Source organism: Aplysia californica, unplaced genomic scaffold (assembly GCF_000002075.1).
Source record: "Aplysia californica isolate F4 #8 unplaced genomic scaffold, AplCal3.0 scaffold00364, whole genome shotgun sequence".
NCBI classification, from domain to species: domain Eukaryota; kingdom Metazoa; phylum Mollusca; class Gastropoda; order Aplysiida; family Aplysiidae; genus Aplysia; species Aplysia californica.
In genome coordinates this window covers 562188-586107 of record NW_004797634.1, presented here as the reverse complement: position 1 = coordinate 586107, position 23920 = coordinate 562188, and the positions used below count along the sequence as shown (strand labels likewise).

The 23920-nt window shown below is 38.3% G+C and overlaps 1 protein-coding gene across 3 annotated transcripts; it reads left to right on the top strand.

Annotated features, from left to right (window-relative positions):
* Window positions 1-331: 331 nt before the first annotated feature.
* Window positions 332-23851, top strand: LOC101862197 (septin-11). Of its 3 annotated transcripts, none has more exons than XM_035971039.1 (12): window positions 332-476; window positions 6599-6761; window positions 10457-10586; window positions 11302-11415; window positions 13000-13081; window positions 17087-17227; window positions 18353-18470; window positions 18980-19069; window positions 19687-19783; window positions 20797-20953; window positions 21502-21634; window positions 22528-23851. In XM_035971039.1, exons 2-12 carry the CDS (start codon window positions 6741-6743, stop codon window positions 22684-22686), a joined length of 1242 nt encoding a protein of 413 aa, XP_035826932.1. In that variant the 5' UTR covers window positions 332-476; window positions 6599-6740; the 3' UTR covers window positions 22687-23851. The 3 variants fall into 3 exon arrangements, with proteins under 3 accessions (XP_035826932.1, XP_035826933.1, XP_005103295.1); XM_035971040.1 differs by lacking the exon at window positions 13000-13081 and adding an exon at window positions 13614-13695 and having other exon boundaries at window positions 334-476; window positions 6599-6738; XM_005103238.3 differs by lacking the exon at window positions 13000-13081 and adding an exon at window positions 13614-13695 and having other exon boundaries at window positions 335-476.
* Window positions 23852-23920: the final 69 nt, after the last annotated feature.

The following is a 23920-nucleotide window of genomic DNA, read 5'->3' as shown; positions in this document are numbered from 1 at the left end:
GGCTGATCAGAGAGGAACGGGTGTACTCGGCGATAGCAGTTACATATGTTTAAATTCACTGACCAATGGCAGTTTGGTGGCGCAAAAATATACTTCTTTAAAATCAATGTGGACTGAGTGTGTGTGCCTGTGCATGTATATGTGTGCCTGCATGTGTTTGTTTTTTCGCTTGTTTGTTTGTTCGTTTGTTTGTTTGCTTGCTTGCTTGAGAGAGAAGAGAGAGAGAGCACAAGGGGGGGGGGGGTAATCGCTTGACCCAAAGAAGGAAGTACAATCACAATTAGTGTGCATCATGTTGAGTGAGGTGGAAATCCAAACCCCTGCAATTTGATTGTGAGTAAAGTAATTTATTCATCGAGACACCAGCCATCCATCTAGTGTCCAGGTGCTGTTTTAGCCTGTTCGAGTATAAAGCTTTACACCAGACTGTTTATGTAGCCTACCTTCAAAATCGTGTTTCAAGCGTGCCTTATCTGGTAAGTTGAAGTTTGATCTGACATGAGTTTGATTCTTGTTCTCAGCTTTTCGTACAGTTTTGACTGATGTCGAAGCTAAGTATGCTATAGAAATAGCCAGTCCTTTTTTTTTGGGGGGGGGGGAGTCGTAAGGTTGTTGTTGTTTTTTAATTGTGTTGTTTTTTTCATTTGAATTGTTGCACTCTTAGGCAGTCATAGCTCTCTTTTTTTTGGGGGGGGTGGTCACAGTATGGGTCACCTTAAGCCTGTCACAGCAAAAGAAAAATGGTAAGTTTAAAATCATCGAGGTGAAATACCGGCAGGCTACCCATACCGCGACTGACTTTAATCTTACTTTACTGTTATTTTTTATAAAGCCATAACAAGATATTATAAAAGCTTTGTAAGAGGAGCTGTAAAAACTCTTGAATCTTATCAACATTATAAAGAAAGAGACCCAAAAACATGTGTAACTAGGAATGGTAATTAGATTTTTCTTCCTTTTATAAAAAGTTCTTCAGAAGGCAACATAGCAGCCGGACGTGGCATCGTGACACCGCGCCTGATTCTAAAGTTTTCATGAATTAGAGCTTAGAATCGATTACAATAAACGAGTATCGTTGGTTCTCTTCTGGGAATATCGAGTGCAATATTTACTGCAGATTAGTTTACTTCCGTATTCATGAAGATGTAATGACATTCTTACAATATAAGTGGATGAAAATAACAGGCACGAGACTGTAACTATCCATTTATAAAAATACAATCCTAATTAGTTTTCAGTAATGATTGAAATCAAGCATTGTGTTTTCTCAGGCCTCAAAATGAAATAATATTTTTTGTGATTTTAACCGTAGCTGCTTGACTGTTATAGTATGTCCAGATTTAGCAGGCAGATTGTTCAGCGGTTAGTTTTCGGTTTTCAGGTTAGAAGAAGAAGCAACAATAACAACCTCAACAACAACAACAACAACAACAACATTAATAATCTCAAAATTTACTGTTAAATTTAGGTTGAATTTGAACAAAAAGGGACCAAGCTAACACAGCATTCAGCACTGTTGAACTTCATAAAGGATAGCGCGTTACAAGTTGATGCGATATACTATTAGACCTTTGGTGTAGACCTAAAATGTTTGGAAAAAAAACCAACCCAAGAACGGGAAAACCAAACTGCAATTTTTATGTTTGTTTGTTATTGTTTTGGGGTGGGTTTTCTTCTTTTTTTTGGGGGGGGGGGGTATCAACGCACGTTGAATGTCAGATTATGTCTCCTTTAAACCTGTCACACCCCCAGTCTGTTGTGCGCGACGAGGTCTCGATCGCTGCATGGACTGATCGCTGGCGACGGTCGCGCGCGACGAAACGTCTCGACGCACGTAATACGGGGTGCCCACTACGGACGGGATCGGCCGATCGAGGCGACGGGCGCCTCAAAAACAAACCTGTTTGTTTTCAGTTTCAGGCGGTCGAGTCGGGCGATCGCCTCGATCGGCCGATCGCCTCGATCGGCCGATCCCGTCCGTAGTGGGCAGAGGAGTAGAGTTGGGTTGGGCTCGCAAAATTAGCGTCCGCGAGTAACGAACTACATCGCTGGCACCATCGCAAACGAGCGGACGGGTAACGAGCCGTCCGCTTTTGAAAATTCGTTCGCTACTCGCTACACATCGGACAGAAAGTTCGTTTAGCGAGCGGGCGGACGGACGGGTGACTCCTTCCATTGCCCACTATTTCAACCCCCCCCCCCCCAAAATCACCCTCCTGCCCCACCTTGTAGCTTTGTAGCTAGGCGTTCATGGCGGAAATTTCTCTCCCCCCCTTACCCGAGAGGGTTTACAGTAATAGTATTACTGTAAACTCTCTGGTACTACGTTACTAGCCTCTCTCACTCCCTGTGGCACCGCTAGTGGTTTGAGACATTAGGCCTAATTAACAAACAATAGACGATGGGCCTAACATCTCGTCAAGTGGGCTATGCTGTCTGCTAGAGTTCGTCCGTTCGCCCGCCCGCTCAGTGAATAAGATTCTGGAGCGGACCCACAAAACGAACTGACTTGAGGTTCGCTGTCCGCTCGCATGGCCGTCCGTTACCCACTCGCTCTGACTGAGTCCACGAGTAACGAACCCGTCCGTCCTCTCGCCCCAACTCTAGTAAGGAGACGGCCAATTCTTTATAAAAATTTACTTAGTTGATTTTGAACCAGCAAGGACTCCTTATGTCTCCTTATGCAAGGTCGCTAGAGATGAGTCGTCGTGAGCGACAAATCAAACAGTGTGCCGACCGGCATGCCTTTGCTACGTATGTTAATGAATAGTGATGTTTTTTAAAAACTTGTCAACCTCCCAAGTCTATTGCGCACGCCAAAGTCTCGATCTGTACATGAACCGATCGCTGTCAACGGTAGTGCGCGACTAGACGTTGCGGCGCGCGTAATACGGGGTGCCCATTATAGCGGGTGGGGCCGCCGCTATGGGCACCCTGTATAAGGAGACGGGTTCTTTATTGTCTTACTTGATTGATTTTGGAGCGGCAAGAGGCGACACGACGTCGCGTCGCACATAAGGAGACGCACCCTTAGTCTATGTCTCCTTATGCGCAACTCATTTGGAGTACACTGAAGTAGGCTATTTGGCCAGACTGTCACATACAGTTGAAACACTGAGCTCCCTGCTGTGAATCTCTATCCAATACGGTATGTGCATAGTGATAATGGTATACCCAAGGCTCCAAATCTTCGTCGACAATTAGTACGCCCTCGTATTGTTCAACAGTTGTAAATATTCCTAGCGCATCATCATCATCCGGTGCCTTGCCGACTCGGGTGGGCGATCATGACCTCCCCAGCACTCTGTCTTGCGTTGCAGCAATGGTGTCTGTTGTTCTTTCTGCTCCTAGCCATGTTGTTATCTTTTCCGGTGTCTTTTCCCTCTGTCTGCCTCTGCCTCTCTTTCCATCAAACTTGCCTGTTGTTCCATTCTCCAATGCTTCTTTCCGCATTGTGTGTTCGAAGAAATTTGCCTGATGCTTTCGTATATTTCGTCATAAACTGTCTTCTAAAATTTGCTTCAACCAAGACTTCTTCATTTGTTTTTCTAGTTGTCCACGGGATACGTAGTATGCGTCTTATGAACCATAACTCTGTCGCCACAATTGTTCTTTCCAGGTATTTAATTGATTGTCCATGCTTCGCACCCGTATTATAGGATTGGCTCGATGTAACTTTTCAGTGCTCTTCTTCTTGTTTACAGTGACATATTGATGTTTGTAAGTATCTGTTTCATTTTGTGGAAGGTTGCTTTTGCTTGGCAAATGCGGCTTTTAATTTCGAGAGAGAGAGAGAGAGAGAGAGAGAGAGAGAGAGAGAGAGAGAGAGAGAGAGAGAGAGAGAGAGAGAGAGAGAGAGAGAGACCCGTGTTTTCATTCTTCCTAATGGTCGAGAAGGTAATAACCTAACGGGTGATACATATTATATATATATATATGTGTGTGTGTGTGTGTGTGTGTGTGTGTGTGTGTGTGTGTGTGTGTGTGTGTGTGTGTGTGTGTGTGTGTGTGCGCGTGTGCGCGTGTGTGTGTGTGTGTGTATTTTTTAAAAAATTGTTAATTATTAAGGTGTATTTTTGTGCAATAAATGTTTTTAAAAACCTATTGGTGGAGATTTATCTAGAACTACTTCAAAGACAAGGTTGTTGTCCATCGAAATGCTAAACACAAAGAGCGCATACAAAAATCTTGAATACCCGGTACGTTAGTCGACAGTCCTGCCATATCACATTTCTTTATATCCAACATCAGATTTCTCTTCAAAGTAAAACATGTTCCCTGACTGGAAAGTGAGACCCAAGAGAATGAAATGTAAGCAGGACCTCATGATTTTCTAATTTAATGTGGGTGTTTTTACACACCTATCGACACAATTCAAATTTAGATTATTCAGGAGGTGGCCTTCCGACCTTGTCTCTCGGGATCAACCCGGGCAGAGATGTATACAGCATGCCAGTATAAAGACCAAGATATTCAATACAAATTTCTCCCCATTAGGGAATCAACCTTGTGTTTCCTGCGTGCGACAGTGAAACGCATTACATGTAAATACAATTTTGCCACAGGCCTTCCTTCAGGATGTACTTGTGAGCGGTGGGCTGATGCTGTGTTGTGGTTTGCTACTTCTTTCCTATCAAACATCGATCATCCTTATATTTCCTCCATTTTGTTTGTTTGTTACTCTCTCATAGCCCTTCTAACTATGATCTTGGACACTTATAATATGACCTTAATGTGTTCCAAGTGCGGTAAAACTTTTTCTAAACAAAAAATAAATAAATCAACAGTAAAAAAAAAAAAGAAGAGGAAAATATCTACTGTTGGTTTCTATCTTCTTAAATAGGCCCATACCGAATAGAAGCTTCATCGACACTACTGCGCCTGATTGTTTGTACCCTCTCTGCATGAGGTCATCCGGCGAAAATTATAAAGCTTTCACCTTTACGAAGATGAAAACGATATCTTCGTACATCTACCTGAGCGGATGGTTGTAGGGCGCCGCAAAGAGAGAGAGAGGGAGAGAGAGTGAGAGAGAGAGTGAGAGAAAGAGAGAGAGAGGGGGGGGGAGGAGGGGGGGGGGCGAGAGAGAGTGAGAGAGAGAGAGGGGGGGCGAAACACATACACACACACACACGCGCGCACACACACACACACACACACACACACACACAGACACTCACACATACACACACAAACACAGAGAGAGAGCGGGAGAGAGAAGAAGAGCGAGAAAGAGAGAGAGAGAGAGAGAGAGAGAGTGGGAGAGAGAGAGAAAGAGAGAAAAGAATCGAAGGAGAGAGGGAGAGAGGCGGACAGAGAGTTAAAGAGAGACAGAGAGCGAAACCCGCACACACACAAATAGAGAGAGAGAGAGAGAGAGAGAGAGAGAGAGAGAGAGAGAGAGAGAGAGAGAGACAGACAGACAGACAGACAGACAGACAGACAGACAGACAGACAGACAGACAGACAGACAGACAGACAGAGAAGGGGGGGGGGGAGGCAGAAATAGAGAGAAAATAAGAAAGAGAGAGAGAGACAGACACAGGCAGACGGAGCGAGAGAGAAAGAGAGATAGAGAGAGACACATACACTCAACAAACACACACACACGCGCGCGCGCGCACGCTCGAGAGACAGAGAGAGAGAGAGAGAGAGAGAGAAAGAGAGAGAGAGAGAGAGAGGGGGGGTGGTGATGGTATATATACTTATATTTCAAAGTATTCTGATAGTTTAAAAAAAAATACATTGCTTGAAATACGCCGTCTTTCGATATCGACGCCAGTTGAATTTGATGTAGCGTCTGGGTGCTTCACTGTCGCATGCAGGAGACCCAAGTTCGATTCCCGACTTAGGAGAAATCTGTAGACTAGCCTATCGAGTATCTTGGTCTTTCTGCTGGGTTGTATAGGCTAGGCCACCTCTCAACCCACGTTGGCCTGCCTTTTATAGAGGCAGGGTCGGAAGCCCGCCTCCCTAATGATCTAATTGTGTCGATGGAGGCGTAAAAAGGCATACATAAAATGAGCAGTTTTAATTCATGAGTCTTGATACCCGCACAAACTTGCATTGTTTCAGTACAATAATAATTAAATGAAAAGATGTTTTTTTTCCGGCTTTCATGGGTTACATTCACGCTCTGGTGCCATCTTCGATGCCATCTTCGATTGTTTGTGAGTGGTGCAGAGTGTTGCTGTTATTTGAGTAATTTGTCTTCTGCAACACAGAGAGTAACTCAATGTAGGCTAGACAGGATGTTTAATCATCTGTGAATTACTCACAAAAGAAGCGTTTGTATTCCAGTATCAAGTATCAACAGAGCGAAATTCTTCGAATTCCGTATAGTTATCCAGATTTAGCATATGAAAAATGTCTTTGTTGAACATTGGTTGCTTACGTGTTAGCAAAAATGACATGTTCATAACTATGGTATTTAAAAAAAAAATGTTTTTATTGTTTTGTTTACACCTCTGGGGATGTGTGAACTGTGGCGAACAATGAACACAACCTCTGGGGACGGCAGATAGAAAGTAGATCTAGTCTATTCTCTTGTTGCTCATTTTTTTCGAGTCTCGGCCGAACATTAATTTTTCTTTTGCAGTTCGGAAACTTAACATAATCTGGGAACACAAGGAAGTTGAATCTTTGTGTGCTCTCCATCCATCCATCCATCCCTCTGTGAGACTGTGATCTGTCAGACTTCCTGAGTTCTTCACTGGAACCTCTGGAATATCGCAAAGAGTATGGCCACTGAAGTAGAATTAGTGAGTGCACGCCCTAACACGATGCATGGGGAATCTGATTTCTTTGAAATATTACTAAATCTAACCCAATGCCACTTTTGTTTTCCCCTCTGAAGATCTAACCGACTCGGATGTGTGTTGACCTGGTTCTTGAGGAACGGCCTCATCTTGGTCTTGGTCCTGGTTTGATGAGCCGGTCCTACAGCCTACACCATAGCTAAGAAGTGAATCACCCATTATATCTCGATTCTAGATCTAGATTCTAGATAGAGATCTAGATATTCTCTTAGACAAAACATTCCTTACAGAATTTGATTAGCTTAGAAAATGGTCAGCTTCAAGTTAATTGCTGGGTTTTGGCTTTTGGAGATTTGGAACTTGTACTTGTATATATTGCAGATCTAGATTCTAGATTATCTAGATCTAGATCTAGAATTAGTAGAATCTTCTATATATCTAGATTTAGATCTAGAAATCTAGATCTAGATTCTAGATCTAGATTCTAGATCTAGATCTAGTAGATGATCTAGCTATACTACTTTTTTACTTTTTACTTTTAATTCTAAACTAAGATCTCTAGAATCTATAAATCTAGATATAGATCTAGATTAGATCTAAATAAATATCTAGATCAGATCTAGATCTAGATCTAGATCTAGACTCTAAATCTAAATGAAAATAACTAATTTGAATAAGATTTAAGTGTCCAGTTTCAATGCCTACTGATAAAATTGATAAAACATCTCTTTGAAATGTGTGTCTTCACTGCTACTTCTACTACACATAAATCTAGATCTAGTTCTCTGCATGATTTAGACTCTACTTTTTGCATTCTAACTGAGGGCCAAGAGCCACAACCAGAAGTCTGGACTGGAGTACTATGGGGTGCCCACTAGCGCGATCGGGTCGGGTCGATTTGGTGGTCGGAACTAGCCAAATTGAGGGCGCAAAGCGGCCATCGTGGCACAAAACGATCGACTCGGTCGGTGACCTTAAAAAACAAACGCGTTTTTGGTTTCAGGCCTGCGAGTCGCGCGATCGGGTAGTTTGCAGCCAATCACAACGAGGCTGAGTCACATGTCTATGTTGACACTCAAAATCCAGTGGTGCCCTCTTTGAAAAAGTGCAGACTTTGTGAACAGAATTGTAAACCCTACTTGTGTGAAAAACAATAAAAGCGAAACTAACAAACTGTGCTTTTCCTATTCTTCTTCTGGAAAAACGAAAGGGAGCTTCAAAACAAAGACTGCAGTGCCATCTGAACCAATGCGCAGTCTTCTGCAGAGATGCTTTTTTGGCCTGAGTGGACTATCTTGTTATGAACGATCTTATAATAGAAATTTATGGATGTACCTATGTTTATGGGATTCGAAGCTGCCGCAGCACTGCGACAGGGTACTGTGGAAAGGAGTTAAGAAGCCCTGGAAGCCATTGAGGTTAAAGGTTTCTTTACTTTAACTTCCAGGTCATCGGGTACAATTGCGTTGGGGCTGTAGTGTGCACTGAAACCACCAGAAAACGGCCCGACCGGGCCCGACCCGATCGCGCTAATGGGCATCCCTTATTTGACTTAATTTGATTTTCTGGGTATTCTATTTTACTTTTACAACTCTTAGTCTTAGGTTTTGTATAGCCCTTTCTGGTACCGGTACTGGCGGTTCCCAACACCCAGTGCCGGGAAAGGACCGGCACAGGGTTTTGCATTCCCCCCTGAGGTAAAAGAAAATGTTGGAGGTTTACATTGTGGCCTGCCACCTGTTTTTCCCCTCAATAATTTGTTGTTTTTCAATGAGATCTAGGTTTGAAATTTTTCTAGTATAATTGATTTGCGACGACAGCTTTAGTGGCCGCAGCAAAAATTACTGCAGTTTGACCCCCGAAGCAGTGCATCTGTTTATGGGGGTGAAAGTAAAATTTCATGTATCTGATCTGTCCTCTTCTTTTTATTAGAGTATATTTATTTTTAAAGTAAATGGACTTCTGAATGAAACTCCCAGACTGATCCCAAGCACTCAGGCATCCTCTCAATTTCAGCTCTGATTTGATTTAAAGTTGATTTTTATGCTGCTCCATTCAAATTCAAAGATCTCCATGCTTTTTATAGAGGTCTTACCACTTTGACTTTTGGACTTTTGTCATGTTTTATAAAAATATATAGTGTCACTTTCTCTGCAGTTCTTTGAAGAGGAAGTTAGGTAAATTTTTACTTTCACTTCCGCACACAGATGCACTGTTTCAGGGGTCAACAAACCGCAGTACTGTTTGCTGCAGATCACACATAAAGCCACTAAAACTGTCGCAAATCAATTATTTTCAAGACAATTTCAAATCTACTGTAAAATATCAAATTTTTTGGGTAAAAATAGGGGGGCATGCCCCCCTGTAACTCCCCAGATTTTCTTTTCCCCAGCGGGGCAGGCCCCCCTGAAACGCCCCGATTGGTCCAAAGCATGTCGATCTCGGTTAAAAAACAATCAAATTTTTCAAAAATTATTAATTTGCGACGGAAATGAAGTTGATATTCGTGTTCAGCGCATCAATATTTAGTAGAAAATAGACAACTGGTAGCTGAGTGTGAGACGGGAGGGAAAGTAAAAAAATACAGGAAGTTCAGCAAGTTTTCTTGAAAAAGAAGTTGAGACTGGAATGTAACTCACCTTTCTAGTTATGACGGCATTAATTTGGGCCAAATTTAAAAAGTGGCCTTTGTTGTGGTTTTGTCAAACTGTTGACTTTACACTGTATAAAGTAAGGTTGATATTTAGCTTTTATGATAAATTATTAATTTGATTAATGATTGTTTATGTAATATCATATATTACACTATTTATCTTTGTTGGTATCATCATAGTGAGGTCTTTTGATGGTTAGAGGTACCAGCAACAATGAGACTGCTGAATAGACTGTTTATAGTTTTTCTCCATGTGAGGTAAAAAAGGTTCAGAGTTTGGTCAGATTGAACACTTTTCTTAGAAGGGATGCCCATTGGTCAAGTGAATCCCCTGATCAAATTTGGTCAGGCTTGGTAATGCACACACTATATCTGTTTAGACTTCTCTGCTCTGTTTTGCTTATATTTTTCAAATCTGACCAACTTCTCTATGCAGGCATCCTTTTTATCAATTTTAGTTCCACGCCTCTTCTCTTTTATAATTTCAATCTTACTCTCTAATAATATTAATATCCATTACAGCATGACTTTGACTAACTCCTGTAAAGGGTTGCATGTTGATCGTGTTTTGTGACTTTCATCTGTCTATGGACCTGAATTTGTTTGGATGGGCAAATTGTTGGTATTCATCTAGAACATGGATATATATAATTTTTAATCTCAGGGAAATATAAATTTATGATTGAATCTTTCTTGAAAAATGAAACTTGAATTACATTTTTTACTATTTTACAACATTGTCTGAAAATCGCTGTCAAAATCATATGGACCGATACAGGTTGTTCTTCTTACTGGTGTCAAGTTCTAATCCATGGTCTTTGTGAATCTGATGATCATTGCTGTGTTTGACACTTTTATACAAAGGAGTGGAAAGAGCATGATGACAAACTGGGCATATTTTTTTTTACTCTTATGGTTTTTAAAAATAAAAACATAAATCAACATTTATTATATTTTCATGACTAAATAAAATGAAAAATGATTTTCAAGTATTTTTGCTCTGGAAATACCATTTTAAACTCATGTTTTTTTTATCATTTGCCAGCCTCCCCAACTTCTCAAAGACGCCATGCGTGCCCTCAACCTGACCGGTCATGTGGGGTTTGATAGCCTCCCTGACCAGTTAGTGAATAAGTCGGTAGCCCAAGGATTCTGTTTCAACATACTGTGTGTCGGTGAGTCACAACTTGTTGTAGTTGTCAAATGCGCTCAGTTCATTTTTGACATCATCTGTCTAGTTGTGATACCCGTAGAGCTAAAACAACAAGAGCTTGTTTGGTTTCTTTGAAAACTGAAGTAAAGTTTATCTAGTATGATGTGGCCATGAAACTTAACAGGAAAACAGAGTGGGAAAGCATCATGTTTCATGTTATATCTATTGTTTTCTTCCAAATTCCAAAACATCTCTCCAAGAAAGAAAAACAACAGATTGTCGAACAATTATAATTTCTTAAAAACATTACAGAACAAAAATCATTTTACAAAAAAAAAAGTATTTTGTATTTCTAGGAAAGTTCTAATGATAGTTTAACTTTTGTCAAGCATTGCAACAAAAAGAAAACATCTGAAAAGAGAAAGAAAAATTAAGCATAGAGATATAAATTAATGTTTAAAGAAATTATCTGCAAAACTTCTGAGAATTGAAGTCCATGATTAGAATAATAATGTACTCTTTTGATTTTATCTTATTTAAGGGTCTTATTGGATCTGTTTTAAAAGCGCATTAATTATTGGCTCATAGTACATCACATCTTAATCATTACTTTCACAAGACAAAAATTGTATACACTGGAGTGGCTGGCACATGCGTAACTACCTCATGAAAGATTGATTGTGTTGCAGCATCCATAATCAAATGAATATTGTAAAGCTAGAATCTTTCTTTTCAAGGTGAGACTGGCATTGGCAAGTCAACCATGATGGACACACTATTCAACACAAACTTCGACTCCACCCCGAGTTCTCATGATCTGCCAGGAGTGAAGCTCAAGGCCCACACTTACGGTGAACATTATGATTCCATGCTTGTTTTGTTTGTATAAATGATATGATGTGGGGAACTTTTTTTTTTCAACCTTTTTGGGGCCCAGATACTTTTTCGATTCATTTATGAAGATTTGGACAACTGCTTACAAAAGAATAATGAGCTGCATAAAAATCATGTTTTTTTCTGTGAACTTCATGACTCATTAGTGAATTGCATCCATGAGGTTGTTGAGGAATCAAGATATTCCACGAGGAACTAACATAGATGTAATTGTATTTTATTCATTACTAATCATTTCTCTTGTTTAGTGTGCCATATTTCTAATATCACTTTAAAAGTGCTTCTCTTCTTTTAAATTTAAAAATTACTTGCTCTTGAATAGTTTAAATCAAGTAAAACGTTTCTGACAGGTGCTCCCAAACGACTTCTTGTCAGGGTTTTTTTAATTTACTGTCTTAAGTCTACCACTCTGACTTTGAACTTTTGAATCTGGCATTATATGTTCTGACCTGGTCAATAGGAATATATTTCACTTTGAATGTATGGCTTTCTGATTTTGTTGTAGATGATGTTTTTAGCTGATGTAGAACATTCTCAATGAGAACTTACTCGGTTATTTTTGCTTTTGTGTAACGTTAAATAAGTGGAGTCTGCTGAAACCAAAATCTGCAGGACTACCAGATTTTTTTAGGTTTAGAGTGCTGCGTTTTTGTTTTTTAAACGTGCTCGGTAGACGCGGACTCTACTGTACTTCCTTTTGCAGTTTGGTCCAGAGTTGATTTATTAGTGATGAAGTTAACATTGTTTTCCAATATTTGTGTGTGTGCCTAAAGAAAGGTACAAAAAGTCGCCACAGACCATTTTGAGCTACAGGCTGATGACAAAAAATCACTTTTTTGACCAAAATGTGTTTTCATAAAAAAATGATAGTTCCACCATTTGTTAACAATGTGTTAAAAGGGTTTTCATTGGTTTGACTCCCAAATATTTTATTTTGAATAATTTTGAGACTAAGGTATTTTTTAAAGATATTCAACGAACACTGCTTTTAGTTTTAGAAAGTGTTCAAATCTGTTCTTGAAGCAGGTTTTCTCTTCCTCGCCATGTTTTATCATTAAATTCTGATCATGATATTGATGTCTGTTGAATGCCAAATTGGAAATGAATTTTCCAAGAAAAAAACCCCATTGGAAACTTGAATCATTGGTTTTTTAAAGTTAGTAAGTGTCTTAAACTTAAAAGCTAATTTTATCAAAATTAGATCTTTTTACAGTACGTAAATGTACAGCATCTAAAAAATTACTTGAGATATCTCAAAAATTAAAAAAACCCACTGTGTTCAGCATTGAATTATCTATAAAAGGTGCAACCCTTAATTCAAAACGGTCAAATCCGACTTTTTGTACCTTTCTTTAGGCACACGTACATTTTTGTTTTATATATTATGTCGTAGATTTTAGGATGGAAGACTACCGATTGGGTGGAATACTATTTGTCAAGAATAAATCAATATCTCTAGTATGTGACATCTTTTTGCATCAGCTGTACCTTCCCCCTCCCATCTTCCCGTCTTTATCGAGTGGTTCTACGCCCATTTTCAGATCTGAATGAGAGTAATGTTCGCTTGAAATTAACTATAGTAGACAGCACTGGTTTTGGTGATCAGATCAATAAGGACCATAGGTAAGGAAATTTACTTTGCTTTGGAGTTTCTTTCAGAGAAATACCTGGCTCTGTCAGATCAGAGGATCTGTCTTCATGGACAATTTACCTCCTTGCACTATGAGATGGGAGAAAGTATTCTGAGAATTTGAGCATATTTTTGTGCGTGTTCTCCATTACCCCTTAGCTTCGTAAAAAGGAACAGAACCCCACCCCCCACAGTCAAAACTTGTAACCAATCTGAAGGGGTAATGGATTAGCACATAAGTGCAGGAAGTTTCCAGGAAATTAATATGGGTTGGTAATCTGTAAAGGTTATAATTGCGGTCTCTTAGTGTCATGACCTGATTATTGTAGTATTCATTCTTTAAGCAAAGAATTTCTCATTTTTATTATTACACCCTCAAAGGTATGAGTCCATGAAGATGGAGACTATGATCTTGCATTTACTTCTCTGATTTATTCTTTTTTTTCCCCACAAAACGTTCTGGTATCACCCACTTTTTAATGACTCGTCATACTTCTTTCTCATTGGCCTTCTTCCCATTTTCAGAACTTCGTGAAAAGAATGTGCTTTTAAAACTGACTCTGGTGGACTCTGTAGGGTTTGGGGATCAGATTAACAAAGATGATAGGTGAGGTCAAGGTAGTTTTTGGATGTAGTGCATTCCTTTTGTGTTTTGCGTGCAGCCCTTCAAGTTAGTCCTCAGAGTTTAGTGAGGTGCTTGAAAATGTCTAGTCCTTAGTGCCTGACAGTATCTTGCAGGGTTGTACTTTTGTATGGAGGTTGTTGTTTTTTTCTTTTTCTTCTATTTTCAGTATTTTTATTTGTTTATGTATGGTTGGCTGATTTTATTTATCTTATATATCTCGAACTGTAAATTTTTTCTGTTGTCTTTTCTTTATCAGTCGTTGTGTTTATGTAGTTTAGAAGTTGATAGGGTGTGGTGTATACACGTGTTTTGGCAAGGGTTCTTATTTTTAAATATATATATATGATATACGAGAATTGCACATTCTTTTTCATTCTGATGCCACTGACAATATTACTGATAATTTTCTATATATGTACAAGGAAAGCCTTTTCTGTTCTGCTCTATTGCTACGGCTTGTCTCTTTTTATTCAACTGCATGGGCAGTCACTGTATCACTGAAGTTAGAAAGTTGTAAACTTTCCACTGAACCATACCGATGTAGAAACTGTACCATAACAACATAATAACTGTATTATTATAGTTGCAGTAATATTCTATGAAAGTGTAGAACTGTACTATAACTCTGTAGTCACTGTACCATAACAATACTAGTAACTGTTCTGTATCTCAGCAAGACTTGCCTCATAACTGTACCGTTTAAGAGTGTAGTAATTGTACCATTATTATATTATAACCGTGTAGTAACTGTACTGTAATAGCCTAGTAATAAGTGTGTATATATACTGTACTATAGTAATACTTGTGACTGTACCATAGCAGTGTAGAAAGTGTGCTATAACAGTCTGATAACTGCCATATAATAGTGTAGTAACTGTACCATAGCTATACTAGTGACTGTATCATAGCAGTGTAGAAACTGTGCTATAACAGTCTGGTAACTAACTACTGTACTATAACATTCGAGTCACTGTACCATAGCAATACTAGTAACTGTACTATATAGCTGTGTAGTCACTGGACCATAGCAATACTAGTAACTGTACTATAATAGTGTAGTAACTGTGCTCTTGCAAGCGGTGTAATAACCGTGTCATAATAGTTGTATGATATCTGTAACAAATGACTCCATCTATATAGTTTATATTTGTGAAATGTATGCACGTTTATTCTGGGCACTTTCTCTGCGTTATTGTACTTGACGTTTCTTCTTACTGAAGCACAGCCTGGGACTCCGAGCTCTCAAAATATTAGTTCTCTTTTGAAAAAAAATCCATTTGCCTGCAAATCCTTTGGGTACAAATAAGCGAAGACCCGAAAATATGGACTATTATATTTCTGTCTTGAGAGTTATTAGGCTTAGGATTTCTCTGTTCAAAGTGGCAATTTGAAAAGAATGGGACTTGTTGGTCTGGAAATGTTTAGGTCAAATAAATGATTATCTAATTGTTGGAAATTGCATGCCATTTCAAGTCCCTAGTGTCAATAAGGGAAGAAATAAGGCCTCTTTAAAGCATATCGCTTAATTATTATTATTGTTCCAGTAAAACCAGTCCAACTGGACTTTCAAGGTTTGTGATTTTCGTCATAGCATCTAAAATTAAACAACTAATGGATGAAGCTCCAAGCCAGATCCTTTTAGCTTCATTCGCACCTCTTGGCTTCCTGGCTTACTGCAGATGTGGCAAACTCACCATAACGCCATGTCTTCGCGTGTGTGACTCTATGAAATTGACAAGGCCGCTTTGCAGTCAGTTTTAGGAAAGTCACCTTGTTTTGAACGTATAAGGGGCGTCATCTCAATTAGTAATGTTCAATCTTGGACTGATTTATTTTACTTTTTTTTTCCCTGTTGAACATAATGCATGAATAGTATTTTGTTAGAAAAGGTCAGAATCATAGTGAGGGTGTGTAAGAATGGAGGGGGGGGGGGGGAGAGAAAAGTGCAGCGCGTGTCACTTAACTCTGATTGTTTTCACTTGGCTTCTGATTTTCACGGTTGTTCTTCAAATTTTTTGCTTTTTCTCGGCAGCTTTTGACTCGCTTAACTGACTACTTGCTCTTGAAAACACTTATCCTTTTGCAGATTGCATACTGTCAAAAACTTTACACATAACCTCATCCACTGCCCTCCCCCCGTCCAGAATAGAAAAGATATAAATGTACCACTTTTGCATGCTCCCTATTTTCCTCACTTATTGTTGTAGGTAATATTTTATGCTGTGAGCTCTTCACCAATTTTGGAACATGAACTGGGGAATACCTGCCTAAGTTGAGGCTTATGTTCCATCCATACTGGTCAATTTTATTTCTTTGAATAGACTTTTATCAAAATGAAACTGCTTTTTGAAGGTGTATATGGGAATGCCTGCTTGTTGACGGTGTATGCATGGGGATATACTAGTAGTGAAGACATGAGGCTGGGTCTCTGTCATATTTTTAGTGGGTGCTGAGAGTTTGTGTTGGAGCAGACAGCCGTCTTTTAAAGTTTCTTTTATTTTAGAGGCTTTAATAGTGGGTTTGAGTTGTGTCAAATGTGTTTGCTATGGTAATTTGATGCATGCTCCATAGATTAGGCCTTATATTGTGAAATACGATTACCTCTGTGATGTTCAGTAGATCTTTATGTGGTGTTTTGGGTTTTGCATATACTTTGAGCCTAAAAATACATTGCATGCCTGAAATATTACATGTATCCAGCATTATGTCAAGAGTGTTGTTAGTTTGTAGCTTCTTCATCCATACATTTCGCTTCCTGTTTATTTTTTAAACTCTAATGATGTTAGTGGCGTACGGGAATTAGACTACTTGTTCCTATTTTGATGTTCAATATGTTTCACTTTGAATATACATGTATCAGGTTTATGAAATTCTTATAAAAATCTATTTTACTATTGCTCATTATCATTACATATTCATCATTTCACACGCTAAGATATTTTTGAACGAGTCATTGGCAGCATTCTTATTGTCTAAAGAAAAGAAAAAAACAATCTAATTTACTTATTTATTTTTTTTTAGTTCTCAAAATAGAAACATTTATTCCAGGGAAGAAATTTTGTCTCCAGTTTTCTGTACAGTAGGCCCTATATTTCTATTTCCTGTCTTTATGCTTTGCAGTGTAAATTTCATGAAAATTCCAAATTCTTTGCTTATAGTGAGGAAAAGGTGATGTTAAAAAAGAACACAAATTCAAAATTAAAAGACAACAATAATATGGGGATTCCCCCATCTGGTCAATATTGTCTTAAAAGGTTTATAAGAAAACATATTATGAAAATTGTTTTACCTTTTACCTCATTATAATTGTTCTTTATCAATCGAATTTCACTGTACTGTGAATCATTCACACACTGCATTTATTTCGTTTCAGCTGGAAGCCCATAGTAGACTACATCGATGCTCAGTTTGACGCATATCTTCATGAGGAGCTGAAGATCAAACGCATGTTGCACACCTACCACGATACGCGTGTTCATGCCTGTCTTTACTTCATTGCACCCACCGGCCATTCGTGAGTGGTATATTTCTACTTTCATTTTTAACATTGTGGCAAAGAAAAAAATTTCTGTGAATTTAATAGGTCACTGATAGAAGAGTGTTGGATGAGTTTTTTTCTTTCTTCTCGTTCATCTTCAAGTGAACATCCCAGTCTCTAGTGTGAATGCTTCATGGCTTCCATAGAGTTTTGTTGTTGTTTTAATTAGTTTTGTTTTCTAATTTTTAAGGGGGGGGGGGGCGGGTTAGTGTATTATTTTTCTCAAATCAATTTAGTAAAGAAAGAAAGGAAAAGGCATTCTGTTGTTTGAAAATCAATTATTGAATAAGCTTTTAGTTTAAAGTAATTGCTGTCCTAACCTTTAAAATCCTCTCTTTGAGCATTCGTAGCCATGACATCAATGAAGGTGCATTTCCAACTTGATGTGGCTGTTTTATGAGAACTGTTTCTGTTTTGTCTCGGAAAGGGGGGGGGGTGTCTGAAGAAAAGACTATCTATTGTGTGAAAAAATATTGAATCAGTTTTCCGTTTTAATAAATTGCTGTCTTGACCTTTAACATTTACACTTTGAATACCGATAGATGACATCAATGAAGTTGGAGGTGCATCCCGAACCTGTCATGATTGTTTTATGAGAGCTGTTTCTGCTTATTTTGTGTGTTTATCTTTGATATTCCATAGACATTTTATAGCAAAAAAAATTTTGTTGTTGTCAATATTTATATTAAACAAAAAATTCAAAACTGCCCTTTTTTGTATGTTTCCAGGTTCTAAAAAACGGTCTCTTTAGAGTTTATATTCTCTTTGCAAGCCTCTTCTCTTCTTAGTCGAAGCTGTCCATTTTTTCTCCTTCGCGTTCGAGTTGTTTATAAAGGTTATCGTTTGCTCTTTTGCCATCTTCCTTGCTACCCTAATAAACTCTAGCAGTGGGTGGGTGCTTGCTGTTCTGGTGTGGTTTGCTTCTTCTTTCATGTCAAACATCGTCCTTTCCTCCTTCTTTTTTGTATTGGTTACTCTCCTGTAACTGTAACGCCTCTAAGCTTCCTCACTTATATGACTTTATTGTGTTGCAAGTGCCATAAAACTCTCACTAAAACTAAAACAAAAACTCTAGCAATAACTGTTTGACAATTTCCTCAGCTTGAAGGCCTTGGATCTGGTCACTATGAAGAAACTGGACACCAAAGTGAACATCATCCCGGTCATTGCTAAAGCAGACACAATCACCAAGACAGAGCTCACTAAATTCAAGACCAAGGTAGGCCTATATGAAAGGCAAGCTTAGATGTTGTCTCTTGGATTCCCAGCTTTTTTAGTCTCTCAACCACCCTGGCTTGGCCGTTTCGGGATACTTAAAAAAATCAAGTTACATATTATCTCTCTCGCACATGCATATTAAAATTTGTGCATACTCTTTCTTTTATTGACACACATCTACTCTCCAATGCATGTTTACACACGTGCGTCCGTGTGTGTGTGTGTGTGTATTTCTCTGTGTGTGTGTGTGTGTGTACATGGTGAAACACCAAACCAATGTGCCAGGATCTTGACAATAAAGATTTATCTTGTCTCATCTCATCTCATCATATCTTATCTCATCCATCTCATCTCTTATCTCGTTTTATCCTATCTTATCTTATCTTATCCACATACTCAGGAACATAGCTGTTTAATTTTGAAATAATTCAAAATAAGGAATGCTTTCTGATCATATTTTGTTGAGGTCAGTGATCATAAACTGAAGTTCACGAATTGAAATGTCCACAGCTGATGTCTGAACTTGTATCAAATGGAGTCCATATCTACCAGTTTCCTACTGATGATGAAACAGTGGCAGACACAAATTCTTCAATGAACGTAAGTTCTACGGGAAATATTCAATACTGTGTTTGGTGTCATATACAGAGAGAGCTTTGTCACTTCCATTGTGCTGTATTATTTTTTTTTCTGTGGAAATCTACTATGATGACAAATCTGGTTCCGATGCTAACGTCGTGTTATATTTAGTAAAGAGAGAAAAAAAAAGAACTGCAATGGGGGAGAGAAGAGAACTGAAAATATTGTTTATAGTCTCATTTCTCCTCTTGAAATTCTTACCAGTAATACCTCCCTAAAGTGAGAACTAGATACCAGACATGTTGAAGCCAGATCAACCTACTGTAAAAACCTAGTGCCAAAAAAGTGCAGACTATTATGACCTAGGTCCATGCTGCACTCTTCTCCGTTTGATTGGAAATTCTCTTATTCTGATTTTTGAAAACTATTTGTTCTTACTGTTGACACCTATGATAATACAGTTTGTACCAGTATATTCAGGTTTTTCTGTATCTCTTGATTTAGATAGCTATTTGCCGATGGAAAGTATTTCATTTCAGGTTAAAATAAAGTTCAAATAAAAATTATAAATTATCGTTATCGATTGCCACAATGAGCAAGTAAAGGAACTTTATTATTCATTGTGTTTCTTCCTTCAGCAACATCTACCTTTTGCTGTGGTCGGTAGCAATGATGAGGTCAAGATTGGGAACAAAATGGTGAAGGCCAGACAGTACCCATGGGGAACAGTGCAAGGTGAGGGTCACAGATACAGACTTTTTCTACTCCTCCATCTTCTTTTTCTTCTTTTACATTCCCTCAATAGATGTCAGGAGTTGGCAACTGTAGGTTTTAACTGCTCCTAGTGCTAATGATTTGTATTTATCAGGCGCAGTTACTAAGTAAGTGTATTGGTTTAATACTATATGGTTATTCTAGAGGTGGGACCTCCGAATTTAACATCCGTCTCCGACAGGACCAAGCCACTTGGGTTGAGGGCGCTGAAAACTCCACAGAATGACTTGAGTTCAAGAAAGCCCAGCTGTGATTTGAACCAGGCAGGGCCATCTGCTCCGTAGTCCAGCATGTTACCAACTGAGCTAATGAAGTGCCTCTATCTGGTTTATTTTCTACTAGACCAGGGTTCTTAAACTTACAGCCTACAGGGCAATTTAGGCTTACAGGATGATGTTTTATGGCCCTTACTTGACATATAACTTTAGTATTAGTGTGGCCCAAGCTTGGTTAGTTTTTGACAAAATTGTCCCCCCCCCCAGCTTCCATAAGCTTTCCAGGATAATCAAGTGCCATAATGTGTGCTTTGTTGGTAGCACATATCTTCTGTGAAATTTTTTTTTTCCACCATTGACTTTGAAAAGTTGAAATACAGGTCCATAGCTACCAATCAGTACATAAAATAAAAAGATTAAATTCGTTTCAAGGGGAGTACTAAAGTCTTTTTTTTTCATATCGGTAAACACATACTCTCTGTTTTCTAGTATTACCCTTCACGGACTTTGCCGACACTAGAAAAATAATAAATTTGCTGGACTGCATTTGGGAATAATAATGAGAATGAAGCAGACAGATTAATTGTACCAATGTTCTTCACTGAATGTGTCTGTTTGAAATGGATATCGATTTTGATCAGAGCTGCAAGCACCCATGAGTGAGAAGAACTCTGAAAGTAAAATGTTTACACTGGCGCACGGAGGTGTATATTTAGGTGTGATGAACTTACTTTACCTTTTTAAAAAATCTTTTCGCAGTTGAAAACGAAAACCACTGTGACTTTGTCAAGTTGAGAGAAATGTTGATCCGTACAAACATGGAGGACTTGAGGGAGGTCACCCATTCAAAACACTTTGAGCTGTACCGCCATCACAAGCTAGAGGAGATGGGATTCTCAGACTCAGAGTCCAGAAGGTTCGCAGTATATTGATTTTTGTTGGTGACTCTTGGAACTATTCAAAGAATAACATTGCTTTGATTTGAAATTTTGTTGGTGGGGTGGGTAGTTTTTGTGCATTGATACAGATTTGTTTGTTTGTTATGAGAGATTTAAGAAATTTATTAATGCTTTTGCTGTCAATTGTAGTTTCAACGATTTAAGTCTCTAATCCTCGAGCATTTTTTGGCACAGAAATCCCAAGCCTTTATTTGAGGAGTCATTTCTAGACTTTGCCTTCATGTTTAACCTGGTTCCTTCCATTTTTTTTCTATTTATTTCACAACGTATCGATGTGTTTAATTTTTTTAAAAAGTTATGAAAGTTACTAGCTCAAACTTTTATTTTAAGTGAAGTTAAAACTTGGATTCATGAAAAAATAAGCATTTTCAACAAAGTGATAAGGAATGCTATTAGTTACATAGTTTTAACAAAAATTTGTTATACATCTGCATCTTTTCTGGGTTTTTTTTACTCTGCTGAGATTCATTAACTGGAGTTTTCCTTTTTTTTCTTCCCACTCCAGCCTTTCAGAGACATATGAACAGAAACGTCAGGAGCATATCACAACCCTGCAGAAGAAGGAGGATGAGATGAGACAGATGTTTGTCATCAGGGTGAAAGAAAAGGAGGCTGAGCTCAAGGAAGCAGAGAAAGAGGTAATAAAGATTGCTTGTGTTTCTGAACAGTGGTCAGTGGTTGATAGGTATTTTCTTCTGGACTCCGCCATGTACTGTCAAACCTGCTGTAGTGTAATTGGATGGATGGCGGATGTTCTGGTCTGGTTTGCTCGTTTTTTCCTATCAAACTTCTTTCATCTGTATCTCTCTTCCTTTTTGGTTCATGTTACTTTTGTAATACCTCTAATCTTCGGCAAATGTATGACCTTATTGTGTTGCAAGTGCCGTAAAACTCTTACTAAAACTAAAACCTGCTGTAATGGCCACTTGTCCAAGACAATCACCTGTGCAAATGACCACTTCCCACCTTTTCCTTTTCATTTTTTTCTTTATTTTAATGAAGCTGTCCTAGATGTCTTGCCAGACAACCAATGTTTCCCTTGACTTTGGGTGTCCATTTTGGACAGTTTGGACTCTACCTTGTTTTAGTATCTCTGTTCTCATCTTGTTCTTGCGAAAGGTGGTTGGCGGGTGCTCTCGTGTGGTTTGCTCCTTTTTTCATATCAAGCATCTATCATCCTTATCTCCTCTCCTTTTTTGTGAGTTTGTTTTCTCTCTTGTTACACCTCAAATCTTCGGCACTTATATGTCCTCATTGCATTGCAAGTGCTGTAACTCTTGTATTAAAATAACTAAAATAATCATAAGCCAACATGAACACTCTTATGTCTATTTTATCTCGAAACCACACTTAAAGGAAATAATGCAATACTGTTGCTTTTTTATGATTTTTCTTCACCCTAATCTCTCCTTTTTGTGTTTATTACTCTCTTGTAACGCCTCAAATCTTTGGCACCTGCAAGTGCTGTAAAACTGTTACTTAAACAACTCAAATGTGCTGAACTAAATTATATTCTCAATACTTTCCCCAGCTCCACAATAGGTTTGATGCGCTGAAGAAGCAGCACACAGAGGAGAAACGCAAGCTGGAAGAGAGCCGCAAGCGTCTGGAGGACGAGATGAACCTGTTCAGCCAGACAAAAGCCCAAGTACAAGCTCACACCTCCACCATGGGCAAGAAGAAGAAATAATTGTTCTAGTCCTGCTGTAGTTAGGGGGAAATGATAATGATATTTTAGATTGTTCAATTTGTCGTTCAAGTGTGAAGATTGCATTGGAGCTAAAGGAGCTGCAACTAAGTTCTTGCCTTACTTTTGTTTCGGTCTGTGCGGTAGTGCAATTTTCTGTGTCATTGCGAGCTAAAGCTGAAAGTACTCGTATCTCGTGTAGTAAGACTATGCAAGAAAAGGGGGAAACTTTTCAGTTATTGTGCTTATTTTTTGCTCCCTGTATTGCTCTGTGAAAATCCTGTGTTCAATTTCAGTTTTAACAAATGTTTTCAGTTCGCCTGATTTTAGTTTTAAGTCTAGTTGTAGTAAGTTTGTAAAGATAATTGATCTAAGGATACTCAATGAACCTTGCATTTAATAGGGATTATAGCTTTGTACTGTACATTGTATACTATTTCATTTGTGATTTGAAAGTAACACACCAGTGTAAAAACCTCTTAAATTTGTATTGAAAAGATGCGAATGAATCTAGCTTTTTGGCTTCCAGAGATCAGGCTGATAGCTATTTTGTATGTGTTGCAATTAATTGCTATAAAATAGTATTGGAATGTGAAACTAACAGCCTTCATTCTATTTCATAATGGGTTGACAATCATTTACAACATAATCTCATAACTTTTTAACCTGAAAAACTAGAGGCTGTTTCTATGTGTGTTAAAGCGTAGAAGTTTCTCTCAGAATGTTTTATGTTTTTTCCACTTTCCAAAACAATGCTGCTTAGGGAGTGTCATTTAAAACAGTAAGGGGAGGGGGTGGGTGGGTTGGTTTTGTTTTTCTGTATGAAAGAAGTATCGCGCTTCCTCCTTGGAAATGTCAATGTTTGACAGAATTTTTTTCTTACTGTAGAGTGTGAAGGAATGCTTTTAGTTTGGTACATCAATTGCATTCATTTTCATTAATTTATTTTTCAACTAGTATTTTAAGATTCTTTCATCAACTGTGTAGTGTACATGAAAATGAAAAAAAATTGAATTTTTTATTATGTTTCCAGAGATTTGAAGTTTGATAAATACATGAATTAGACTAAGAAAGAATTAATTTTTTTCAATGCAGTTGCGATTTGTCAGTAATTATCAGTCATCTTTTTTCATTTTATATTGTCACTTTCTAGTCTATACCAAAAAAACAACTATTGAATGAAAGAAGCAGTCACTCAAAGAGTTCTATCATTTTGATGAAAAGACTGTCCAGAAAT